The sequence below is a fragment of the Peromyscus maniculatus genome, chromosome 23 (genome assembly GCF_049852395.1).
Source record: "Peromyscus maniculatus bairdii isolate BWxNUB_F1_BW_parent chromosome 23, HU_Pman_BW_mat_3.1, whole genome shotgun sequence".
Taxonomy (NCBI): Eukaryota; Metazoa; Chordata; class Mammalia; order Rodentia; family Cricetidae; genus Peromyscus; species Peromyscus maniculatus.
In genome coordinates, this window is record NC_134874.1 from 60,877,618 (window position 1) to 60,904,853 (window position 27,236).

Genomic DNA, 27,236 nt, shown 5'->3' on the forward strand with positions numbered 1-27,236 from the left:
CACAGAGATCCGCCTGCCTCTGCCTCCCGAGTGCTGGGATTAAAGGCATGCGCCACTACCACCTGGCCCACTTAGATAAAGTTTCTAATGAAGCAGAAAGCTAGTTTCTGACTTTAAAAGGAGGATCTACCTAAAGGCTTCCATTGTGACCACAGAGGCTCAGGGAAATGGCTGCTTGGTTTCCAGTCACTTTTTGGTGAGGTGGGTAGCAGGGATGTAACAGCTAGACCATGTGACATCAGCACATGGACATTCTACTGTCTCCTGGAGAGCCCGGGCATTCCATGTGATGTCACCAGTGTTGTGGCAACACCAACTGTCATTGGGGCATTGGTGCAGGGTCTCGTGTTTCAACTACAGACATGCTGACTAGACTGAACAGGATTCTTGGGAGACAGGATGGCGAGCACAGGGAGATCAGAGGGAGGCAGAAGGAAGATGGCCTTCAGTGTCCATGTTATACATCAAGAAACAAATGGTTCTGGAGAAAGCGCAGTGAGTCTTGGTTAAGGGATGAGGAGCTCCTGAAGGAGGAAGGCTTCAGATGATCCTTCCAGGAGGGGTGCTTAGGAGGGGAGAGTTTCTGAGAAGCAATGGGCCTATCCTGGTCCTCTGAGTTCTTCAAGAGCAGACCCAGAATTGAGGAATTTGCATGGTTAGTTTGTAGAGAGCCAGGGATGGTCAAGGCTGCAGCTGCTCTGTTGAGGGCCCTTTGCTTTCACTCTGAGTGGGAAGGAAGCACAGAGGGACTAAAGAGGTTTCAGTTCCAGCCCTGAACTTCACCCACACTGGATTTCTTTTGGTGTGTGTCACTAATAACAGGGAGAGTAAAGTCCCCTGGCCAGATCTAGAGAGTCTCACATTTTAAATAACAACCTCTAGCAGGACAGGAGCCACCAAATATTGCTGCATGTCAGTGACCCCTAAGGTTTCTGAGTTCTTGCCCTCTCACTAGCCAGTCCTCTTTCCTCTACCTTGAGTACAGGACTGGGAAATGACTCTTCCTGTAAGTGTTTGTTCTTGGTGACTGAAAGCTCACCTGGGGATGCCCAGTCCTTAGGTAGTTTCAGTCATACCTGTCAATGGCTGATAACACCTCTGCTAACATCATGATGGTTGGAATGTATTCTGCTGGAGGTTTGGGCAAAGGTTCGATCATTTCCTATGTGACTCATCATTGTTCCGACAGGACCCACATAATCCTTCACCATTCCCATACATAGTAACTGCCCAGTGGATCTTCTCTAATGTACTTGTTCACTTCATGGAACTGATCTTCCTTCCCATTGTCCTTAGCTAATTTCTTAGCATCCTTAATTTCTCATCTTATTAGCTGGCGATCATCAGGATGAACAGCCATTCCTGGGTGGTGTGTGGAAAGTGAGTCTTGCTCTCCACACATGATGAACTACTGAATTAGAATGAACTAGATTCTAATGAATCAGAGAGATCCCGGGATTGGAAGGAGGAGTTGCTGAAGGCCTTCCCCTGTGTCTCAGGAAAGGCTCCTGGAAAGGGCAGCTTGGCTTTTGTGAATTATGGAAGAGCTTGTTATCAGATAGGTAATGACCATTGGCAGTGGCCCTAACAGTCCATTCTCTGGAAATTCTATTGTACCCTGGAGAACCTGATTGCATTTCCTGTGAAATCACCAGTGTTGTGGCAATGCCAGCTGCCATTGAGGCATTCACTACGTGTTTATAGAGTTCACCAATTGACATGTTGATATGACTGATCACACTGATTGGCAGAGAAAGCCCTAGTTTCCTAAGAAGGAGGTCAGGCTAGAACTGGACCTTCTAGTAATGGGGTCCCATAGCTGTGATCATGAAGCCTATGCTACTTATCCGAGTTCCTAAAGAGCAGATCCAAGGTGGAGGATTCCTGATGGTTAGTTGGCAGAGGGCCAGGATTGGTCAAGGCTGCAGCTGCTGTGCAGGAACCTGCTTCAGTTGATTCTGAGTGGCAAAGGCTGCAACAGGAGGCACAGAACCACTAATGTAGGATCAGAATGGGATCTTGTTTCACTTTATATCTGATGTAAATATGAAGGAGGGAAACTTTCCATCCATGTAGCCAGGTCTGAAACATTCAGATCATTTTAGTCGTGGACACAGGTTATCAGGCCTAGGAGGTGAAAAGCACTAGGGACTCCTGGACTTTTTTGCATCACATCAGGTATGAGATGACAATTTCAAAACAACATGGCCGGCCTTGCTTAAGTCTATCAGGGACAGGGGGGCTTCAGTAAGGCCTGAGGCATATATATAGCCATAGTGATTGGAGACAGACACGTGGCTTATGAGGCCCAGCTTAAGGAGAGCTGTTCTGATCTTTAAGGGCTTCACTGAGTTCCATGCTTTTCATCTTCCTCAGGCCTCCTCTTGGGACTCCACATGATCTTCTTGGTTTATGCCATTTATCTGTACAAATTCACATGTGTTTGTGTACCTACAGGGACTGCTAGGAAGGCATCATCCACACCCTTCTTCCTCACTGAGCAGGAGCAGCAGCTGAACCAGGTGGATAAACTGAAACTTCAGCTACAGATGATGACCAATGACAGGAATGAACTGCGTGAATACCTGGCGCATTACAACAATGAGTTGAACAAGAGGTATTCATCATGTCCTGTTCTCTGGTGAATGTCTTGACCCTACTGTATCAATTCCAGCAGTCCTTAGGTCACTGGAAGCTGCACCTGCAGGGTGACCTGAACAAGCAAATTTTCCTGAATGCATCTGAGAGGCAGAACTGAAGCCTGTAGGAGTGAGATGGGACACAGGCTGTTCTGCTTCCTCCTTATGAAAATCAGAGTCTGTGGCCTGAATCACAATCCACAGAGAGGGGCAGTAGGGTGTAAGATTACAACATGCATTTCAAGAGGCCTTGACAGGTGTTGGCTTGTAGGAGATGCTGGGTGCTCTGAGTTTAACCTGAGTCTCTGTATTTGACAAGATATTTTTGCTTGTTGCTCTGGGAGTAGCTTGAAGGGCCTGGTGGTCCTACTTGGTCCTTCTATGTGTGACTGGAAGGCCTGGTGTCCATCCCTGCTCCTCTCTGGTCTTGTTCCTTATACTGTGAGACAATGCCACCTATCTACATTTCCTGACATCCTAACTGTGTGTGGATTTGTGTGCATGTGAATTGCCCTCTAAGGGGCCCTAACATCGCAAACATGGCAGTGGCAGGTTTTGCCCTTTTCACTTCCCTCTCCCTTGATAAACCATTAGATTACATTCCTAAATTTAGTTCCCAAAGCTCATTCCCTTTTGAGGACACTGACTAATTCTTGAAACTAAACACCAAAGTCCAACAATCAAAATTCATTACCTGCCTATACTTGCAACCTGTCCAATCAGATCTAAGCAACTCACCCTAGTACAGACTCAAACTTTCTATTTCAAATCCCACTGTTGGAAAAAAGCCTGCTGCGTGTTGTCTGCCTTTGCTGATCCAGAGGCAGGCTCCCAATGCCATGCTTACCCTGCGGGGGAATGCATCTCTTTGGGCTGACGATTTGGTGTCTCAGTGTGTTCTGTACTGTCTCTGAGAGTCTCCCTTACAGTGTGTGTGTGTGTGTGTGTGTGTGTGTGTGTGTGTGTGTGTGTGTCCCTTCAGGTCGTGTGAGTTGGAGATTGATAGTAGGCCTGAGGATTTGCCTGTTTCAAAGATTTCAGTTGATATAAGTGCTGAGACCAGGGAGCTCCACTTTCAGGATTACTGTTCTCAGTCTTTGTGCTCACCCTGATGCCTCATTGGAATACCCTTAGGAGTTTTATAAAGCCATCCACATGGAGTGCCTACTCAAACCAATACTGACTATGAGTTCTGGATATCCTTGTAAGGACAAACCATTTCTATTCTAACAACAGTGGAAATGTCATCACATATTTCATGTAGGCCCATGCCTGTCGGCCTACATAGAGAGCTAGTCTACTCCTCCAGGCCTACTGAGGGAGCTCATGTAGGTCTGTCTCCCTTCCTGTTGACACCCAGCCTTTTCTGGCCCTGAGGCAGGGTAGGAAGTCTATTGCACATCAGGAGTTCCCAGTACAAAGGATTCAGGGTGTGATATCCAGCGGGCTAGGGTAGTGCAAAATACATCCTTAATTCTTGGGTTTCCTGAGGCCTGTGTTCACGGGGTTCTTTGCTCCTGGGGCTATGCCCTACCACAGGCTGAATTCTGATCATGAGATGCAGAACACAGAGCCTAAGATGGATATGTCAGATGTGAAGAAATTACCCAAGGAAATTAGTGAGGCCTTGTACAAGTGTACGGAGCTGAGTGAGAAGACCAAAATCTCGCGGTGAGTGCCTGTCTGGGTGGACTCCAGAACTTGGTAAGGCCTGCTTCTTGTTGTCTGAAGTTTCTCCAGTCCTGCCTGACCTGCTGTCAGGAGGAATCTGTCCCACCTGCCTCCTGCAGCCAAATGACCCAAATAAACACACAGAGGAACACATTACTTACAAACTGTATGGCCAATGGCTTAAATTTCAGACTAGCTGGCTCTTTCATCTTAAATTAACCCAATTCTGTTATTCTGTGTTTTCCCACATGGCAGCTGCATTGCCAGGCTGCTGGCATGTTGCTCCTTGGGTTGCAGCTGGCATTTCCTCCACCTCTGCCTTTCTTCTCTGTCTCTCCTGGATTTTCCTGACTGGCTCCCTCCTGCTGTGCCATAGGCCAAAACAGCTTATTTATTAACCAATGTGTAGCTAGAGTTTTCCTGCCTTGCCCACAGTCAGGAAAAATCTTTGTCACCAGCTAGTCCCACAGCCGCTCAGACAAATTAATCAATTTCCATGAATTTATACCTTGCCACATGGCTTGTGGCTTATTGGCATCTTCACATACTGCTTGTCATGGTGGCACCCTGTAGTGAGTCTTTCAGCCTTCCTGTTCTTTCTCTTCTCCTCTCTGTTAGTTCCGCCTATTCTTCCTGCCTAGCCACTGACCAATCATTGTTTTATTTATTGACCAATCAGAGTAATTTGACATACAGACTATCCCATAGCACCAATGAGACCAATACATATTCACAGCATACAGAAAGACATCCCACAGCATCTTCTTCCCTTCTCCACCTTTGAACCAAAGTGAGGGCTGAAGTTCTAGTCTGTTTACCTCTTAGCAAGCAGCCTGCCTTATAGCTCATGGATTTGTGCCTCCTAGACTGAGCTCTCCTAAGTGTGAAGAGTCGAAGAGCCCCTTCCAACTTTTCCTGGTCAGCTTCTGGAACCTCTAGACAGAAAATATACTTGGCACCATGGTTTCTGTGGCTCTGGCATGAGGTTACAGAGCTGGTTTCCATGGGACACACAGATGGAATGTATTCCAGATGGGTCTTCTGTCTCCCTCAGAGCATAGTTTGCCTCTACCTGCTCATGTTTTCCCAATACCATGAACAGTTAAGCACCAGGGTGTGTGTGCAGGAGGTAGGAGATCCAGTCTTCAAAGGTATATGGATCTCTTTTGCTGTCAGGGTCTTCAGAAGTAGTGTAAATCTTTCTGGAATTTGGCTATTCTCTGGCTTTGGACTGCACCTGAGTGATGCTTCCATGGCTAATGAGGGCTCCAGCGCAGGGCTGTTGGGGATGGGGACAGGGGACCTTGCAGGAATCATGGTATCGGGAGGCAGGAATAGCAGATAGAGGTGGAGCTCATCATTTGTGGTGATATTTCAGCACCCTCTACAGTCAGCACCTGAGTGAACAGACTCAGCTGAAGGAAAAAGTGAGAATGTTGCTAGAAGACAAGAAAAAGCTGCAGGGGGAGCAGATTTTACTACAAGAGTCCTGTGAGGAGGCAAAGAGGCTCTGTGAGGAGGCCCATGGGAAGATGTATGACCTCTGGACAAGGCAGCTGCAGGTAGGTTGAAGCAGCAGGGCCAACCTGGCCACCAGTCTGACCATACACACACATATGCACACACCCATGTAACCATCTACTCACTTATCCAACAGACCCATCCCATCCAATAGTTCACTTCTGTGATCATTCACAAGTCTTTCTGGGAGTTAGCCTCTTAGAGCAAGCAAACCCTACTGCTCTGCTGGAATCCACAGTTCATTGAGGGAGATGGGTCTATCATATACCACTCACCTGTTTGTAAGTATGGGAGGAGCCATGCTATGATGGAGCCACAGAGATCTGAGTGAGTCAGGTCAAGGGTCTGGGTCTCATTTGCTTGGCAGGGGTCATGTGAGATCAGAGGCAGAAACACCATGGAAGGAGGAATGCCCCCTGAAAAAGCCACATGACTCTGGCTCATAGACATCTTTTTGGGTGTCATATGGCATTTTACCCTCTTGTTCCCAGACTGCCATGGTGTTCTCTTTACTTGGCCAAGCTCTTGGTTCACAATTCAAGAAACTAAATTAACAGTTTGTCACTACTATTTGCTGTGAGTGGCATTGGCCAGTTCTCCCATCCTGGATCTTACATTCAGAAGCTCACTGGATGACCAGGGATTGTGCAAGGGCATATAACAGGCGGGGGTCAGGGTGGCACATTTGAGCCAACTGCATCAACATAGCCTGCAGAAACACAGCATGCTTCCCCAGGCATTTTTAGTCCAAAATTATGCAGAATTTTGGGACTCACCTATATCAGCTAGTGTGAGGAGAATTAATCCAACTGGTAATGTCATCCTCATTTTGTGTGATGTCCTCCTCACTGCGTTCTGATCACTGATGATTGAGGGTGTGTGTCTGTGTGTGAGTATGTCTGTCTGAGGGTGTATATACATCTGTGAGTGTTTTGGAAGGTCTGATGATGACATCGAGTGTCCTCTGTTGCTTTCTCCCTTATTCCCTTCAGCCCGGGTCTCTCACTGAATTTCAAAATTTCTGTTTGGGCTAAGCTGGATAGCCACAGATCTTTGGATCTCCTGTCTCCTCACAGTAGAGCATCCTGTGTTTTTCTGTCTCATCTCGTTGCTAAATGGTTCTTTTGGTCAGAAAGAGAATGGATTAGTTGGTTTCTCTTAATTTTTAAACATTTTTATTACTTTGGAATTCATACGTTTTTGTAATAAATAACAAAAATCAAACAATGGAGCTACTTTAAAAATAAAAGGTAGACTTCTTTTCTTTCATAGCATAAAGGTAACTTCCCAGGAAAGCTCTGGTTTGTCTACTGGCTTCATAGCATGGAACCTGACATTTTGATGCTCAATCTATCATGTACGTGTCTGTGTCTATGGACAGATTCCAACTGATAGTTGGATGGAGTGCTGCAATTTAGAAAAGTGCTGTGGATGACCTAAGTAGCCTTGTACTGACTGACCTGGGGCTGTTTTCATATAATGTGCACTGTAATCTGGTCAAAAGTTGTTGGGCAATGACAATGGGTGACTTTTATTCTCTGGTTCTGTCAATGTCTTCTGTGGAGGAGTCTAGGTAAGTTTAGTGAGGAGACTATGATGGGTCAACTTGTATCTATCGGGAGGCTTCATGCCTCACCCTTTTCTCCAGTACTTGGTTTTTTGTGGTCCAACTCAGTTGTGCAGAGGTTGTTACTTCTCTATACGATCAGTGAGTCTGGTGATAAGAACTTCCCTGAGAAGGGAAATTAGTTCAGGCCAGGACAGAAGAGCGTGGCTGGGTCTAAGAGGCTTGTAGTCTGCAGGGAGGACCCACTACCTTCCCTGGATTAGAAAAGGTGCTGCAACATTCTAGTCTTCTTCCTTGCCTTTCTGGATTCAAGAAAGGTGTGTGTTTGTGTTGTTTTTATGTGTGTGTTTGGGGAATGAGAATGTGTGTTTGAGCCTCTGAGTGTATATTCACTCTCTCACGGAACAGTGGAACATCTTTAAGAATGATGGAGATGGATTTCAATGAGAAAGTACTGTGCCTAATCTGGTTAGTACCACTTTGCCTAAGTCAAAGGACAGATGGAGCTGCCCATCACTCTTCATGTCCACACAGCTAACTACACATGCAAGGCCACAAAATTGATGCAAACTAAATGTTTTTCAGGTATTTGTAGAGGCAGAATCATTTTTCTGCAAAGAAATCCTCTGGAGAAAAACAAAGTAATGGAGTCCATGAGGGTGACAAAGAGGCTACTGAGAGGCAGCAAAGGCTGCCTGTTGGTTTGTGTCCTTCTCTGCTCTGGGTTAAAGGAGGCTGACCACTGATGACTTCCTGCATCCTGTTTTGTTCTTCTCCTCATCGCCTGCTGCCATTTTCCTTTCACCTTTGCCTAACTTGGTTCAGCTAACCTGGTCCTAGGTGCTTGGCCTGGACTTTATTCTCAGAGAATTTCTGAACTGCAGAGGTGCTTGTGGCTGCATCCCAGCCCAGCAGAAGACCCACTGCTATGCTGAGGTGTGAGGAGAGGCTGTCTCAGGGCACTGCTTAGGCTCACCATACTCTCAAGTACCCACTCTATGTTGTGTCTGCAGCACTTAGAAACTGCTTTTATTCCAAACTTCTTCATCCTGAGATAAAATCAGCCTGAAGAAGAATTGGGTGAAATGAGAATTCTCAGACATTGCTGGTAGTGTAAAACGGTGCAGCCCTGTGAGAAGCTATGTGCAATTATTCAGAAAGTGGAACTGCAGTCTTCGGGTGGAGCATTGATTCCAGAATGGAAAGTGGTGTCCAGAGAGAATAGGGGAGAACAGGGATTCAGCAGGACTCATCAGAACAGCCCAACTAGCAACTATTCAGATACCCATCATTGATGAGTACAAACATACAATGTGGTCCATCGGATATTGTTAAGTTTGGAATAATGTATGCAATTATTTGGCCGTGAATTAGTAAACATTCTGTTACTCAAAGAAATCTCTGACACAACCATCTTATTTGATGGAAAGGTTAATATAGACTACTGATTGTAGTGATTTTCTAGTTTTCTGAGCTCATTCCTTTGGGCCTAAATTGAGGCAACCTGTGGTACAGAGAGCTTCTTCAGGAGGAAGCTGCCCTCCTTGGAGGCACTGGGAAGCACTGAGTGAGAGCAAGGGGCTGGTCCACTGCCATCCAGTGGTCCTGTGCTGGGGAACTAAGCCTTCAATGCACAGACTGGGGAACTTGCTAGGAGAGCTTAGATTATAGATCAAGGAACCCTGGTGTTCACCTGTGTGTGTACAGGATTTCAAGGCAAGCACCACATTGACTTATCTGCCCACTGAGTTCTTCTTCCAGATCAACAGGCATGCATGTGTTATACAGACACACAGGCAGGCTGAACACCTGCACATATGAACTAAAAATAAACTGAAAAATGATAAAAACCGAGTAAAAGTACACAATCTTCTCTACATCCTTGTGCTCAAAGCATCCTATGTTTCCTGACTCTAGGCTGGAATATGGGTAAAGAGGATGTAGGTTAATGAAAGGTAACTTTCTTCTTCCTGGTATCTCAGGCGATCTCTTCTTACTCTTATTAGTGTCATCTGGGAAACTAAGCATGGATGGAATGTAGTGTGCTTGTATGTGTGCATCCATATACATGTGTGTGCTGGAGATAGATAGATAGATAGATAGATAGATAGATAGATAGATAGATAGATAGATAGATGATAGATAGATAGATAGATAGATAGATAGATAGATAGATAGATAGATAGATAGATAGAGATAGATAGATAGATAGATAGAGAGATAGATAGATAGATAGATAGATAGAATGTGAGTGTGTGTGTGTGTGTTTATGTACATGGTGAGGATGCCCTCCCCTAAAAAACAATCTTCTAATGAACAGGAACATCAAAGACTTGAGGAAAATCTTCAGTCCCTGATGAAGCAGAAGGAGCTGTTCACCCGGCAAAGGGACTTGACAATAAAGCTGCAGCATCACTTCACTGTGTCCCAGATGAGGTAGGAGCCGAGGCTTCCAGAAGCAGGTGGATCCCAGTGGGTCCAATGTACCTGGATCTCCATGCTCTTTGAGCTTTGTCAGTTAGCAAAGCTGCCAGCCACAGGCAGGGAAAGAACCCCTCAGACTGTCGTTGCTGGCTCAGTCAACAAGAATTATGACCAGGAAACAATATGCTCTCTCCGTGGTCTCATGGGGACTGTGTCCCCTTCTTCCCTTCTGAGACCTCTAGTATGCTCTGAGTATCTTATCTCTTAGATTAGATCTCCCCCCGAATATTCCCATGGCAGCCAGAAACCTGGAAAGGGGGATCATTGATCATGAAGGAAAGTGTGTCCTCCTGCATCTTTTCCATCAGGAACATCACATTTAGAGAGGAGTGTCCACCCTTTGCAGATTTGCATACAGCACACCCTTGCTGACTGCAGGCTCTCTGCAGTGTTTATCAGTTTCCCATGAGAAGATTTACTCTTGGTCATAAACAGAGTAGGAGCTGACAAGTTAACCCCATGCAGGATTCTGAGCTGTAGGAATAACCAAAGCATTTTCTGCACTGCTGTGTAGGCTCCAGTAGAGGGCAGACAGAGAGTTTTCCAGGAAGTTCACATTCACCTACATCTTTCCTGATCTGTGCCTCAGACCTTGACATACTGATATTCCTCCAAAATGATGTTTTTGGACTGTTGGAGAAATACGCTGTTTTTTTTTTTTAATCCAGCAAAGTGTGTATTTTCCAGTTCAATTTCTAGCAGTTTTTAAAAGCTGAGAAAAAAATCCTGTCCAGTTGCTCTCTGTCACTTTTCCCTTGGGGAAACAGGGAATGAACTCAGCTGAAAGGTAATGCTTGATTGTCTAGCTGAGTAGAGGTGGTGGGGGCTCACAGCTGACATGGCAGGTCCCCTCCAGGTTTGTGCCCCAGCTGCCTTCCTCCCCTAGGTTTGAAAACCTCCAGCAGGAACTGGAGCAGACCACAGCCCAGGAAGAGAGCCTCCTGCAGAAGGAGCTGCTGGTGCAGAAACACTATGTTCCAGGCAAGTAAGACACCATTGAGTCCCATCCCCAGCAGCCAGGGTGTTCATGGGGTGTGTTTCCTTCCTTAACTTTTGTTTACTAGGGATGAATAAGCCCTGATTGTTCTTGACAGTGGCATGCAAAACTGTTTCTGAATCCTATTTTCTTTACCGATTTTCCATGACAGCACCTCTTCAGAAAACTGAGAAGGCTAGAAGAAGCCAGAGACACCTTGAAGGCATGACATTCTACACTCCAGGTTCACGGCCTCCTCAGAAAATGCCACCTCTTTTCAGCTGTGAACTCACTAGTGAGGCACATATCAACCTACCATCAGGCAGTCCAGCCACAATCTGATCCACATCCATTGGTTCAGTATTCCCAGAGAAAAGATTGTATCAGAAATAGTCTGAGATTCAGAGGACACAACACAAATTACTAAGAACCCTGACATCCATCAGCTCGTGGCCCCAGTGAGGGGCAAAACAACATGGAAGAAGACATGTGGGTGAGCAAGATTTCTTCTGTCAGCTTCCTATCAAGGGCTTTGACAAGCTGATTTTGTATGTGATGGAAATCTGAAAAGGAAGACTGTGGTAACATCACACTGCCATCCAGACAGACAACACCCAAAGTGTAAGATTCTCTCTACTGCAGTGGTGAAGCTGATGCCATGTCATATGCTAGTGTTGCTGAAGATAATTCACTGCAGAGAGTAAGCTATGTCCTCACCTCATTTGTTCTTCCATAATGAAATTCCAAAGGATCCTGAAATTTGCTTAATTTTTTTTGTTTATATGTTGGGATGTTTATGCTTTAGATTTTGGTTTTCTTCATTTTAGTTTAAGGTTTTGTTAGCTTTTGTTATTGGGTTTTAATAGTTTGCTAAGGCTATACATTGTATATAAGGAATGCTGTTTTGAAAGACCCCATTGAGTAAAATGAATGTATTTTTATGAATAAAATCCAATTTCAGCTTCACTCTGAGACTCTTCTTTAGTCAGGTGAGGTTTCAAACTGCTGTAAACCCTGAAGTCACAGGCCTGGATGTATCTCAGCCAGTTCCAGGAATCTTGGGCTGCACAAGGATTTCTCAGCCAAAGGTCTCGGTGCTATACAGGGGGATGGCACCTTGTATGCAGATGGAATAGCCTACTCCATGGATACCCACTACATAATAGAAAAACTAGACATATTGTATCCTTGACATCATATATTTAGCTGCCAGTAAAGTGTGGTACACTGTACACACATGTTCACGAAATCATCATGTAGACCAAATTAAAGGGAAAAACAAGTATTTGCTCCAGGCCTCTCTGGAAAAAAGAATATTAATTAAAATTGTATAAAAGAAATCAGAAAATGAAAAGTAATCTGCCTCTAGTTTTCCTGAAATATAACATGAATGATAACTGAGAAGAAGAGATAATATCCTGCAAGACATGTTGGGATATTTTGAGGTGCTTTTCTTTATACTTATGGGTGTTTGGCCACCATGTACATGCAATTCCCACAGAGGCCAGGTGAGGAGAGATTCCACCTGGAATTTAGGTTGAAGAGGTTTGTTAGCTGTCCTGTGGGTCTTCTGAGACAGCAATGAGTGCTCTTCATGGATGAGCCATCTCTCCAGTCCCTGCAACTGACCTTGTCCTCCCAGCCATGTGTGCTGTCTTAGGTGGATTGGATCACTCCCAACCAAAAGATTCTTGAAACCTGTTGGGACAGGCATGCTAACTGTCTTAGGCTGCCACACATCCATGCAGGGCTCTCATAGGTTCAAGTTCCTGCTCCAGTATCACTCACTGTCAGACTGGCACAGATTTGCTAGATCTCTTCTTGGTTGACAACACGTATTAAGACTGTCTGATGAAATGCAGAATTGAAAAGCCTGTCCTGGGGTGCAGGTGGGATGAGGAATCCCTCTTGATGGTCCAGATAAGAAATGTTGGGAGGAACCTCATTGACTATGTGGAGTGGATGGAGCCTGCATCAGGGGCCACATGTCTCTGGTGCAGAGTGATTCGGTACAGACTGAAAAGGAGAGATGTTGATGCTGCTCTTTTACCATAGCAGATCTCAAATTATATTGAGAAAGTTCTTCCAGATGACTGATTGACACTTGTGAAGCTCCTCTGGAATAGATCTGACTCCTGAGACTGAGAGTGAGTCAGAGAGTTCATGTTTAAAGGATGTTATCCCATGGATCTCCAGAATGGAGCTGTCACATCAAGGGTAAAAAGAATATTGTGTCCTCTGGCCTTCATTTGGTGGGGCTCTGCCAGGTCTTGGCCCACAGAAGCTAAGTCATCAGGGTTTTCATTCCTCACTTAAGCTAGAATCTCTCCATCTCATATAATTACTTGTTTAGTTAGATTACTGTGTGTTCCATTTGAGAAATTTCAGACTTGTGTTATTTTACTTTCTTGCCCAGAAGCTATAGAAGCCTACTAGGCCAGCATCAAAGCATCATCTAAAAAGCAGGTTAAAGGAATATGACCATGTGGAATTTATAAGTGAGATAAGGCTGTTGTCATGCCCAAACTACTCTAAAAGTTCTATACCTGTCTGGTGCATTGGTCAGGGTTTTATGGGGTAACAGAATGAATTTCTATAGACACAAAAGGCTATATTTTAGAGTGACTTAGATGCTGTGGTCCAGCTAATTGAACATTGGCTGGCTATAATGGCAAAGTCCTTGAATCCAGGAGTTGCTCAGTCCACTATGCTTGATGTCTCAGCCCATCAGCAGTATAGTCTAGAATCCCAAGGAAGTTGGCTCCAATGCCAGTGAAGGCATGGACTTGCTAGCAAGGTGAGAGCAAGCAGTTAAAGAGCAAAAGGCCCTTCTTCCATTTCTTTATATGGACTTCCAGCACAAGGCCTGGCTGAGATTACAAGTGGGGTTTTGGGGCTCAAAACATCTAAGTTATAGGTGTTTCCTTCCTCATCAATATCCAGATTAAAAGAGTATCTCCCTAATGCAAAGATCAGGACTACATGTGGATCTTCTCTCTTCAAATTAAGCAAAAGTACCTCACAGGTGTGCCCTTCCATTTTGGGGTTTTAGTTAATTCCAGATGTAATAAATGTGACAAACAAAAATAGATATCACATCTGCACCCTTGTCAACTTGACACACAATTATATCTTTTTATGTCATGATTAATCCAAATGTAAAACAATAACCATGTCTTAATATTGCCTAAATATGATATAATTATTGCAAGCACAACACAAAGACATTATGTATTATACCAGCTCAAAATTATGTCTAACATGATTTAATTATCCCTTGTAGTTGGAGTTTTCCTCTGTCCACCCAGCTCCTGCAGCTCCTCATACCCAAGTAAACACACAGAGACTTAAAAACTGTATGGTTGTGGCAGGCTTCTTATTATCTAGTTCTTATATCTTTTTTTTTTTTTTTTTTTTTGGTTTTTTGAGACAGGGTTTCTCTATGTAGCTTTGCGCCTTTCCTGGAACTCACTTGGTAGCCCAAGCTGGCCTCGAACTCACAGAGATTCGCCTGCCTCTGCCTCCCAAGTGCTGGGATTAAAGGCGTGCGCCACCACCGCCCGGCCAGTTCTTATATCTTAAATCAACCCATTTTTATTAATCTATAAGTTGCCACGTGGCTTCTGGCTTACAGGTACTTTACATCTTAGTTCTCATGGTGGCGGTGGCTTCTCCTGACTCAGCCTTCCACTCCCAGCATTCTCCTCTCTGCTTATCCTGCCTATACTATACTTCCTGCCTGGCTACTGTCCAATCAGCATTTTATTTATCAATTACTCAGAGCAACACATTCACAGCATACAGAAATACATCCCCAGCAATCCCTTACAACTGCAAACACATTATAAAGTTAGAATAAGTGGCAATGTCCCTGGAGGGACATTCTTTTAGTATCTCAAATTTAAATATGGTAACCATCAATAATCTCCCTCTTTGTAATAAATTTGGTTTTATTTATTTGTTTATTTTTGTTTTTACACCCTAACCAAAAATTCCCCTCCGTCCTCTCCTCTCAGTCCCTCCCCCACCCTCCAAGTGTGTGTGTGTGTGTGTGTGTGTGTGTGTGTGTGTGTGTGTGTGTGTCTTCCTGCTCCATATCCATTCCTCCTTCTTTTTTTCTCTCCAGAAATGGGCAGGCCTCCTGTGCATCTGCCTGCCATGTTATATCAAGTTGTGGTGAGACTAGGCATGACTTCTTACATTAAGGCTGGACAAACCAATTCAGTAGGAGGAATCAGTCCCAAAAAGCAGGCATTAGAGACAAGCCCTGTTCCCACCATTAGGAGTTTACAAGAAGAACAAGTTATACAACTGTAAAATGGAGAGGGCCTAGGACAGTCCCATGCATGCTCCCTGGTTGGTGGTCCATTCTGTGAATCACTATGAGCTTAGGTTAGTTAGTTTTGTGGGATGCTTGTGGGGCTCCTAACCCCACTAGCTCCTAGAAATATTTAATTGTTTATTCACTATTTTTTGTACATTGGTGCTTTCCCTTTATGTATGCCTGTGTGAGAGTGTCAACTCCTCTGGTCCTGGAGTTACACACAGTTGTGAGTTGCATGAGATTTTTTCATTATTTTAAATATTAATTATATTATATAAGTGTATAGAAATCTTCTGATTGGTATTTAAAATAATAACATCTATCTATCTATTTTGTGATGAGGAAATAAATACGTCTATACAATAGAGAGAGAATGAACATAGAATACACGCCATGCTATTCTGTCATTTTGTTCATATGGAGGTCCATGAACAAATTAGGAGGAGTCAGCTCTTTCCTTCCACCAAACTAGCCATCTCATTGGCCCTTCCTGGTACTTTTCATGATCGACTCGTGGCTTTCTGCCTTAGAGGGTTTTCTTGTGGTTCTGAAAGTTAGAGAATATTTTAATATTAAATGGCATTGTGAAAAATTTGTGCATAATTTTGTTTCAAATGAATGATACTGTTAATAAACATAACAGGCACTCAGAGTTGCAGGCAGGAAAGAGCTGACACATCAAGCCAGCCACTCAGAAAGTTCTGCTGCCTCCTTTGCTGGTGTCTGGGAGTTGGGATTTCAGTTTATCTTTATATTTATATACACATGTATATGCAGTTAGATATGGTTGTACATATTAGGTATATCATATAGATACTTATAAAATTTGCACATAACTATACTCATAGTTCTGCATACAACATGAATACCATACACATGCATACCAATGCCACAAAGGTTGTTTGTTTATATTTTATTTCTTGTTATTCCAATTTATTGTACATCTAATTGAATTTCAAATATAATTCTGAGTGTGTGTGTGTGTCTGTGTGTGTGTGCATGCAAAGTTGTAGACACATGTTCTTAAATGTATGAATGTGGGCACATATTTGTGTGTATTGTATGGAAACAAGCATGTGTGTATTGTGGCACAACACTGATGGTGCCTTCTTCCTTTACAATGGGGTAGTAGCACTATTACTGTGGGGTGGGGCATGCTTGATCATGCTTCATTCTGTGCATGGAACTTGCATGCTTCTAGAGCACTGATGTTGTCTACCATGTTACTAACAATGTATCGATGTTTCAGGATCTTTCTTAGATGGATATTTACAATCTACGTCACATGTTAAGTCCCTCAGATACCATTTGACACCAAGCACAGATAAGTTATCAGTCTCTCCTTCCTCTTCCACTGCACATTTTATAGGAAATTACCCCCATCAATTAAGTCTAACTATGCTTACTGGCTATCCAGAACTTGGTGAAGAGCAGGAAATTGTGGGTTCCAAGGATCCAGTGATGCTGACAGGAAGACTTCCAGGTAGGGTGTTCCTACTGCAACTGTTGACACAGGCATCCAGGCTGAGACAGCAAAGAGGCATCCCTGCTGGGCAACTGTATAACTTCTCTTTCAGATTCTGCTGCTGCAAAGAGGAAAAGTATTTCAAGCTCTGTGATTGTATAGCTGGTTTAATTGAGGCCACCCTTCCCTAAATCCTGTTTGGTTCTGAGGTTAGCACAATGCTTACACTTCATCTAGAAATCACAGGAAGAATCTCCCCATAGTTTTTATTTTATAACTTAGATTTGATAGCTTGAGGACCAGTAGAAAAAGATGTTAATTCAGTTTTGTTCTCTTTCTTTTTGCATGCCAAAATTCTTAAGTGTAGGTTTCCATCCACAATAAGATAGAGGAATGGAACACTGTGATACCTTGACTAACTCCTCGGATCTCTAAGATGCCTCCTTCCCATTGTCCTTCAAATGTCATGTTAGTGCAGGAAAAAAGCATCCATGGAGAAGAAGAATGAAAAGGAAACCCAACAATGAGGACCTGAATTAGAATGATTGCTGGAAATCTGATACCAGCCTTGAGGGATAAACTTTCAGGGAAGGAGAAAGGCATGATGGCAAAGGACAGTGGGAGATTGGGAAGGGGTATTCTCAGAGGGATATGTCCATTGTTTTCTACACTAATCTCCACTTGTGTTTGTTAGAAAAGGTGACAACAGCTGAGGCAGAGTCAGCACCTGTCCCAGGACTCCACTTTACAAATGGGACAGGATAAACTGCTGTTACACTGCTATCCACTGAGTGACAGCCTCAGAAGTCATCAACTACCATGATGAGAGGAGGTAGGGAAAACCTCATGGCTTTCTGCCTTCTGGTCAATCCCAATTCAAGGTGTGTTTAATGATGGTGAAGGGACAGGCTGGAGGGCAAATTTCAAACAGCTCTGTTCCCCAAGATGCAGGTCCTGCAGATGGCACAATACAAGCCATGATAAGAGACTCTTGATGATAAACTGAGTCTCTGAAATGATAGACCAGTATTTGAACCGTATACATATGGACTAAGTCTGCCCCTTCCCCAATGACCTTTCTCTTTTCAGCAGTGAAGTTCTGTAGTAGGAAATGATGATTGGATGGGAAATTGTCCCCAAGCAATGATGATAACTGAAGCCTTCAGGCACCTTCCCTAATTACCAGTCCAAAGACATCTGCATAGCTTGACCACCTATGTGCTCCCCTGAGCAGAGTATGGCCTGGCCTCTGTGACACTACACAAGGAATCATTGTCATGGTTACATGTGTGCCCTTGACATGTTGGCAGCTCACTCTATTAAAGTGGGCTGTGATTCACAACAATAATAACATGAGCAGGAATCAATTTCTGGTAAGGCAGTGCAAACATTCTTTGTGGGAAGACGTGATCTCACATCAGTGAGTGGACATGACAAGGAGCTTTCTTGAAAGGGATCATGAAGGCATGGTTCATTGTTCCAGGGGTTTTCAAGGTAGAAGACAAATGACATTTTGAGAAGTGTTTCCATAGCAAGAACCAGAGGAACACCCTCATAGTGCATGCCATGAATGACATACAGGAGAGGACACCACACCCACACTGCATAAGAGGCCTCATGAAGATCTGTACAACCCTAATGTTAGATCAATGGAGGACCAGCCTCTGTAGTTATATTAACCCCCTGTGATATCCCTTCATGGGAGCAGATCACGGATGGAAAGGCAGCAGAGACCTTGTTGGGACTCTATTTTGTTATCTTTATTGAGAAGCAACAATTTTCCACATAAGCTCATGGTGCCTCTTTACCATGGCCACAGTCACCAATGCAGCAGCAAGGACTCCCCAAACACCACTGTCTCCTCCCTACTTCACCTTTCTATTTGTGTAATATGTAGTTTCTTTCATCTGGAGTCTGTGCTGTGTGTTGGTGTCTGTACCCATTTCCCTTGGAAAGAGCCAATGTTCCTCAGATATACTTGAGATGTAAGAGAAGCACAATAAATACAGTCTTCTATCAACATCCACATGTTATTTTTATTCAGAAAGGCTGAGCATAATCCAAGGCTAATTACAAATACAAAGTCGCTCCAGTCAAACCTCCACTCAAAAGTACCCCCTGCTTCAACCCTGAAGAGAAACAGGTATCAACAGTCCCAGAATATCAATATAACCAGGCTTAACTCTAAAAAAAAACTGCGTGGACACAGGCACACCCTTAAAGTACCCCAGGCCAACATGGCCCCTGAAAAGGCCCATGCTAAGCACCTAAAGTGAAAGTAGACCAGGATTAAACATTAAACCATGATGTCAAGAAAGAAGTATTCGAAGGCCTAAGGATGAACCTGGTGAAGACCAGAAATAACGCCTACATTAGCAATGGCTTCCCTCACCCAGAAAGGCCAGTGACCAACCCTAGGAATGAAAGGCCAAACCTGACCTAAAAGAGGCCTTCACTAAAACCTGAAGCTGAATAAGCTCTGGCTCAGAGGAAAAACAGAAGTATCCCTGGGCCAGTTCATTAAATGGAAGAGCCAAGGGCAAAGGAGAAGAAGGAAAAGTAACAAAATGAAATGAAACAAAAAGAAAAGAAAAGAACACCCATACCTAACCTTGACCCTGAAGAAGGCTGGCCCCATCCAAGAGGGAGATGAGTTCTACCCTATTTCTCCGAAGAAAAAGACCTGCCTCAAAGAAAGAAAAGGAGAGTACCCATGCCCCAACTTTACCTGGACTGAAGCCAGGGCCTTCACCAAGATGAGAAGTGGGTCTCAGCATACCTCTGACCCTGAAGAAGACTGGGCCAAACTAAGGAAGGACGTGGGCCCAGACCAATCCCTCAAATTAAAGAGGCCGGGGGACAAAGCAGGAAAAGGAGAATGCAAGAGTGCTAACACTTACCCTGACAAAAGCATGAACCAAAACAGGGAGAGAGGATGACCTGGGACATTCTCCAAGGACCAAATGAAGAAGCAGGTCTAGGGCAAATATTGACTGGGAAGAATTCAGAGCTCATTCAAAACTCATAGAAAAAGCCAGTCAAAATCAAAAGTGGAAATGTTACAGGCCAACAATAGACCTTCATGAAGGTCAACCACAAACTCTTAAATCAATGGAGCTCCTGCCAACCCAATGAGAGATTTGTGGTCAGACTTAATGTTGACCCTAGGAAGCACAGTTTGAAGAGACAATTTAAATGGAACCTGCTCTAACCACAATAGAGAACTCTTCCTAGGCCAAACACTGATATCAAGTAGCCAAGGACCAAGCCCTGTGTGAAAGGAGTCCAGGCAATCCAAGAGAAAAAACATCCTGACCATAAACTGCTATCAGTGGAGACCTGCAGTCTACTGAGCAAGAATTAAACTCAGAAGCCCTAAACTTTGAGGATGTGTGGGAAGAATATTCTCTTCTTCATCCAACACCCTAACCAAAAGGGAACCAGAAACACCTCAATTGTTGTCAATTGAGCTGATGGCTCCCTTACAGATGAAAGCAAATGGACATCATTAACATATTTGGTGGTTAGAGGGAACCTTGAGGCACACTGATCCCATACCTCAATTTCACTCGATGTTTTACAGCCATTCAAGGCCTCAAAAGAGACACACAGAAGAATGTTTATTGAAGATCTTAGACTCACAGACTTCATGTACAGATATAAGTTGACATCCTGAGTACCAACTGTGTGGATCACATACATTCCATTTACACTTATCATCCTCAGTACATGCAAACCAGGATGTGCCACTCACCATGATCTAAGCTCTCATCTGAGTAACCAATGAATATGAACATAGCATAATATGAATGGTGTTATACTGCATGATGTATTGGTCTGATAAAACTTCAAATCTTGACTTCAGCTGATATTTTTAGGAACAAACAAGTCTCAAAAGTAACATAGGAATAACCCTTTCTACCAAGAAGCTCAGACTAACCCAAAATCTGCTTCAATAATTCTTTTCTACTTCTTTTTAACAGAAACATGGTCCATAATTTTCCTCTTTTCTTACAAGATTTCAGAGACATGAACTTAATATAAAATATTATGTCAATTGTGGAAATTATTTCTCAAAGAAGGATCCCATTGTATTAGTTTATAAAGTTCCATGATGATGCCAATCACCAAAGCATTAACAAATACAGACTTTTCTCACATATTGTCAGAGTTCCTCCCATACTTAATTTTTCTTATTCTGACTTTTCTTGGTTAATATTCTGGAGTGACCCACCTCATCCTCACTTCTCAACTGCAGGCACTTCCACATTTCACTTTATCAACTTGCTGCATCTCCTCCTTCCTTAAAGAATTCCAGACTAATCATTGAGTGGGGTGTCCTCGTCCTGGTGAGCACAAATGCTAGCAACCCCCCTACCAAGTCTGTTGTCTTTATAAAAATAACATCTCCCTAGGACAAACATGATCAGTCCAACACATTCTAGGTAAATCTGATGATGTCAGACATTGGTAGTCTTAAGTCCTCCATTTCCCTCTGACTTTTCTCTAAAGTATGTCCTTAAATTCAGGCAATGGGGATTTAGCTCAGTGGTAGAGTGCTTGTCTAACAAGCACAAGGCCTTAGGCTTGGTCCTCAGCTTTGAAAAAAAAGTGGTCTAAATTTTATCTTCAAACTATCTAGCCTGTTGCACATTCCTGACCCAGAGACTCTTGCCTCTCCATTACAATAATCCATATCACCATGCGAGAACTCAGCCTGTTCTGTATCATCTGCTGTAGCCAGGATTCCTTGTTCCTTTTCTAGAGTTCTACACAAAACATGGAGCATTCATTTAGAAAGATTCTTGGGGATCTAGAATGGCAGGGCTCCCTGGATGATCAGTATTTGTCCCACCTCACCTCATATATCAGCCTAAATAAAAGTGGGACCACTGAGGGACAATTGGAACGGACCTAATTTTAAGGGCTATTTCTGGGAATCAGAAGTCCTAGAATTGTCCAGATTCAAAGGTCTTCAGATGCTGAAAGAAAAAATCCAGAGTTCTTCACCCGTAACTAGTTCTCTGACCAATATGGGGGAAAAAAGGACAAACGTTCTGAGTCCATTCTGCCTTCAGTGGACACAATAACCACTGTATTGTATAGCCTGAAATACTGTATATACTCTATTTTTATATCAATCTATCTTTCCATCAGCTATCTCTATTCATCCATCCATCCATCCATGTATCCATGCATCCATCTTCTCCTACTACTACTCTTCCTCTTCTATTTCTCCTTCTTCTTGCTCTTCCCTTATTCATCCAGAATATTATAATCATTTTTGCCTCCCTAAGTTGTTACAGGGCCTTATAAAATGCTAGTTACATTATAACAATGAAAATTTTTCTCTGTGGGTTTTATTCTCCATATTTTCCCACCTGAAATCTTTGTAATCCATATCCTCCCCAGCACTTGCTGAAATGTGACATTCCTTAGATCTCTGACACTGTGACACTAAAAATCTTGTGTAAAAGTGTTAAAAAAATGCAACTGTGCTTAAAACCAGCTAAAAACCTACATTTAAATCTTGATATTTTAATACCTTGCAAACACATCATCTTAGTTTGTTTTTTATGGCAAATGTAATTCAGATATAATGAATTCAATGAGTTGATATATTCAGTGTTTATTAGTTCTCTGCCATGAAGTTCATAAAAAAGTTTTCTCACTAAATACATTTTTGTCAAGAGGTAAAATCCATAGTGTTTTCTAAATGGAAATGGAAAGATGTACACAAAGCCAGGAAACAGAGTTAATCATAAGTCAGAAGTTTTATGGAAGATAAAAAAAAATCAAGATCCTTTATGAAACTGCTGTATTCATTAAAATTCCTTAGGCAAAAATTCAGTACATTTGTATACAATTAGGATGTAATTCTCTGTTTGGAGTAAAGGTAATAGGAGTTGTCACATAGTTCAACCTTTTATACAGAGAAAAGGAAAATCCACGCTAGAACTTGTATCTGAGAGCCTTAAAATGGCCTACAAAAAGAAACTGTCTTAGTCAGGGAGTAATCTGTCTCTCAACAGCTTGAATTACAAAAGACTTTCAAAAGTTCAGTGAAACCTCCTGCCAAAGCTTGGCTCATGGGATTGTAGGCTATGAGAACAGATGAGATCAATCTGAGTGCTATAGAAGTGGGAAAGTAGGTCATGCACTTACTTCCACCTCCTTGAAATACAGGCTATGTAATCTAATGAAATCTGAGAGAGATTATTCCTGATGGACTGGCTCACAGGAAGCATTGGGGATGCTTGGTTATCACAGGCAGAGGTCTCACACAGACTGGAAGATGGTGAAGGAAGGATGGGGTTCTGCTGATAAAATATATATGAGAGAAGCAGTGCTTTATGGCCAATTCACTGGGCATGATGGAGCACTGGGCTGTGCTTACAGAAGAGGTCAAACATAAAATGGTTGATTCACCAGGGACTTCAGGACTAGTGTTTGCCGTTAGTGCCTTTGCAGAGCTCCATGGGAGAATGTGAACTTGTAGAAACAACTAACATTTTAAGGAAAGGGTAAAGTGTTGTGTAACAGTTTTCCTTTTTATGACATGAAATAGTTTTCTATTATTTTTGAGATTACTTTCTCTTCTCTTTCATCCTTCAAACCCTCCCAATACTCTTCCTTGCTCTATTTCTAATTAATGACCTCTATTTTCATTAATTGTTGCTACATGCTTATACATATATGTGTATGAAATATATATATATATATATATATATATATATATATATATATCCATATAGTTATATTTCCTAAATATAATCCAATCATTCTGAATAGCTAGCATATATGTTTTCAGAAATGACCCTTTAATATTAAGTATCCAACTGGTGTACTCTTCCCTGGGCAGGACTATTTCATTAAGTCTCAGAAAGTTCTATGAGAAAAGAGAAGAGGTTCATAATATCTAGCAATTAAATCATGGCTGGGAAAGTTGAAACTTACAGGAATTACAAAGCCCTTCCACTTCCAAGGTTAAATGGGTGATAACTAAGGAGAACTGAAGAAAGGAGACCCTCTGTCCCATAAGGCTGCAAACAAGTCATGCAGCCACATTCAGAGTTCTAGTCCTCATGAGTCACCCATTCTAATGTGAGCCTTTGTGATGTCACACATTAGAGTTATTCATATTCCTATAGGTAATCCCATACCTATACTCCTGTATTAACCTCAATAATCTCATTAATTTGAGGGAATAGGAATCACAATCTTCCCTGGGAGGCAGACGATAAAGAAAGAGGAACTGATAAGTAATACAAATGGCCAACTTCGATGAGAGCTTACATCCTGCCCCAGAGTTCCCATTTGGACAAGAGAGCTCCCATCTGGAAAAGAGAGAGATACTTCCTGAATCTGTCATCTCTGTCTGAACCAAGTGCGCTTATAAGACCAAGAACGAACTACAAGGAGATGGGCAGATGTCAAGGCAGAAGTACATACAAGAAAATGAAGAGCAATACAGCATCACCAGAACCTAGACCACCTCCAACATCTAGACCTGAACATCAAAAATTGGAAGAAGCAGAAGAAAAAAGCTTTGTGAATAACATCATGAAGAAGGTAGAGGCTTTTGTAGAGGAAAAGACAAAAAGAAGGGAAGAACATTACAAACAACTAGAAGAAAGGGAAAATTAAAGAAAACAATAAAGTACTGGAAGAAAACAATAAAGTACTGAAAGAAAATCATGAAAAAGCAATGAAACAAATAAAGGAAACAGTCCAAGACCTGAAAAGGGAAATAGAAAAAATGAAGAAGACACAAACAGAGGGGATGCTGGAAATAGCAAATCTGAGTAAACGATTGAGAACTTCAGATGCAAGTATAATCAACAGAATGCAAGAGATGTAAGAGAGGATCTCTGGCGTTGAAGATACAGTAGAAGAAAGATTCATTAGTCAAAGAAAACAGTAAAGACAACAAAGTCGTGAAACAAAATATCCAAGAAATTTGGGACACCAGTAAAAGACCAAACCTATGAATAATAGGGATAGAAGAAGGAGAAGAATACCAACTGAAAGGCACAGAAAATATATTCAACAAAATCATAGAAGAAAACTTTCCCAACTTAAAGAAGGAAATGCCTATGAAGATACAAGAAGCCTATAGAACACCAAACAGACTAGACCCCCCAAAAAAGTCCCCTCGCCACACAATAATTAAACAACTAAACATACAGAATAAAGAAAGAATATTAAGAGCAGCAAAGGAAAAAGGCCAAGTGACCAATAAAGGCAAATCCATCAGAATAACACCCAATTTCTCAGTGGAGACTTTGAAAGCCAGAAGGACCTGGACAGATGTAATACTGACACTAAGAGACCATGGATGTCAGCACAGACTAATATACCCAGCAAAACTTTCAGTCATCATAGACAGAATGAACAAGACATTCCAAGACAAAACCAGATTTAAACAATACTTATCCACAAACCCAGCCCTACAGAAAGCACTAGAAGGAAAATTCCAACCTAAGGAAGTCAGATACACCCTTGAAAACACAGGCAATAGATAAAGACACAGCAGTAAACCCCAAAGAAGAGAAGTACACACATACTACCACCAAAAAAATAACAGGGATGAACAATCACTGGTCATTAATATCCCTTAATATCAATGGACTTAATTCACCTATAAAAAGACATAGGCTTACAGAATGGATACAAAAGCAGGACCTATCTTTCTGCTGTATACAAGAAACACATCTCAAATTCAAAGACAGACACGACCTAAGAAGAAAAGGCTGGGAAAAGACTTTCCAATCAAACGGTCTTAAGAAACAAGCAGGTGTAGCCACCCTGATATCCAGCAAAATAGACTTCAAACTAAAATCAATCAAAAGAGATCAAGAAGGGCATTACATACTCATCACAGGAAAAATCGACCAAGATGAAGTTTCAATTCTGAACATTTATGCCCCAAACACAAGGGCACCCACATATGTAAGAGAAACATTACTAAAGCTTAAACCACATATAAAACCCCACACATTAATAGTGGGAGATCTCAACACCCCACTTTCACCACTGGACAGATCTCCCAAATCGAAACTTAACAGAGAAATAAAGGACTTAACTGATGTCATGACCCAAATGGACCTAATAGATATCTACAGAACATTCCATCCTAACAAGAAAGAATATACCTTCTTCTCAGCACCCCATGGAACTTTCTCTAAAATGGACCACATACTTGGCCACAAAGCAAATCTCAACAGATACAAAACAATTGGAATAACCTCCTGTGTTCTATCAGACCACCATGGTTTAAAGTTAGATTTCAACAACAACAAAAACTACAGAACACCTACAATCCCATGGAAACTGAATAATGCTCACCTGAGTCACCAATGGGTTAAGGAAGAAATAAAGAAAGTAATTAAAGACTTCCTAGAGATCAATGAAAATGAAGACACCACATACCCAAACTTATGGGACACTATGAAAGCAGTGCTAAGAGGGAAATTCATAGCACTAAATGCCCACATAAAGAAGTGGAGAAATCTCACACTAGTGACTTGACAGCACACCTGAATGCTCTAGAACAAGAAGAAGCAAAGTCTCCCAGGAAGAATAGATGCCAGGAAATTTTCAAAGTGAGAGGTGAAATCAATAAAATATCAACTAAGAGAACAATACAAAAAATTAATGAAACAAAGAGTTGGTTCTTTGAGAAAATCAACAAGATAGACAAGCCCCTATCCAAACTAACCAAAAGACAGAGAGAGAGAATCCAAATCAACAAAATCGGAAATGAAAAACGGGACATAACAACAGACATTCAGTAAATCCAGAGAATTATCAGGTCATATTTCAAAAACCTCTACTCCACAAAACTGGAAAACCTAAAAGAAATGGACAATTTTCTGGATACGTACCACATACCTAAGTTAAATCATGACCAGATAAACTATTTAAATAGTCCAATAACTCCTAAGGAAATAGAAACAGTCATTAAAAGTCTCCCAACCAAAAAAAGCCCAGAACCAGATTGTTTCAGCGCAGAATTCTACCAGATATTCAAAGAAGAGTTAATACCAATACTCTCTAAATTGTTCCACACAATAGAAACAGAAGGAACATTACCAAATTCCTTCTATGACGCTACAATTACCCTGATTCCTAAACCAAACAAGTATACAACAAAGAAAGAGAATGACAGACCATTCTCCCTCATGAACATTGATGCAAAAATACTCAATAAAATACTGGCAAACAGACTCCAAGAACACATCAAAACAATTATCCACCATGATCAAGTAGGCTTCATCCCAGGGATTCAAGGGTAGTTCAACATATGAAAGTCAATCAATGTAATACACCATATAAACAAACTCAAAGAAAAAAACCACATGATCATCTCACTAGATGAAGAAAAGGCATCTGACAAAATCTAACACCCCTTCATGATAAAAGTCTTGGAGCAATCAGGAATAGAGGGAACATACCTAAACATAATAAAGGCAATTTACAGCAAGCCAACAGCCAACATCAAAATAAATGGAGAGAAACTCAAAGCAATTCCACTAAAATCAGGAATGAGGCAAGGCTGTCCACTCTCCCCATAATTATTCAATATA

General features: G+C 42.2%; 1 protein-coding gene and 1 long non-coding RNA gene across 3 annotated transcripts in view; one reads left to right on the top strand and one right to left on the bottom strand.

The window, feature by feature from the left end:
* The first annotated feature begins 300 nt into the window (after positions 1 to 300).
* Positions 301 to 11,824, top strand: LOC143270393 (disks large homolog 5-like). Its single transcript, XM_076560281.1, has 7 exons — positions 301 to 495; positions 2,458 to 2,617; positions 4,179 to 4,310; positions 5,689 to 5,872; positions 9,719 to 9,834; positions 10,769 to 10,863; positions 11,031 to 11,824. The coding sequence occupies exons 1-7, from the start codon at positions 363 to 365 to the stop codon at positions 11,198 to 11,200; spliced, it is 990 nt and encodes a 329-aa protein (XP_076416396.1). The 5' UTR covers positions 301 to 362; the 3' UTR covers positions 11,201 to 11,824.
* An 863-nt stretch (positions 11,825 to 12,687) lies between these two features.
* The window catches only part of LOC143270546 (uncharacterized), a 62,517-nt gene continuing 47,968 nt past the window's right edge, over positions 12,688 to 27,236 (bottom strand). Inside the window, exons 6-7 of one of the 2 annotated variants that reach the window (XR_013047735.1) lie at positions 16,589 to 16,768; positions 12,688 to 15,729 (exon numbers count right to left, since the gene is read on the bottom strand). This is a non-coding gene — a long non-coding RNA (uncharacterized LOC143270546). Of the gene's footprint in view, positions 15,730 to 15,772; positions 16,769 to 27,236 lie in introns of those variants that run through there. The other variant, XR_013047734.1, reaches the window with a different exon arrangement.

What these genes read in the sequence shown, in the direction of transcription:
- LOC143270393 (XM_076560281.1), top strand. Translation starts at nt 363, where the DNA reads ATGCTGACTAGACTGAACAGGATTCTTGGGAGACAGGATGGCGAGCAC. An exon ending in TCTGGACAAGGCAGCTGCAG is followed by an intron (nt 5,873 to 9,718) that starts GTAGGTTGAAGC and finishes TCTAATGAACAG; the next exon opens with GAACATCAAAGACTTGAGGA. An exon ending in GCAGAAACACTATGTTCCAG is followed by an intron (nt 10,864 to 11,030) that starts GCAAGTAAGACA and finishes TTTCCATGACAG; the next exon opens with CACCTCTTCAGAAAACTGAG.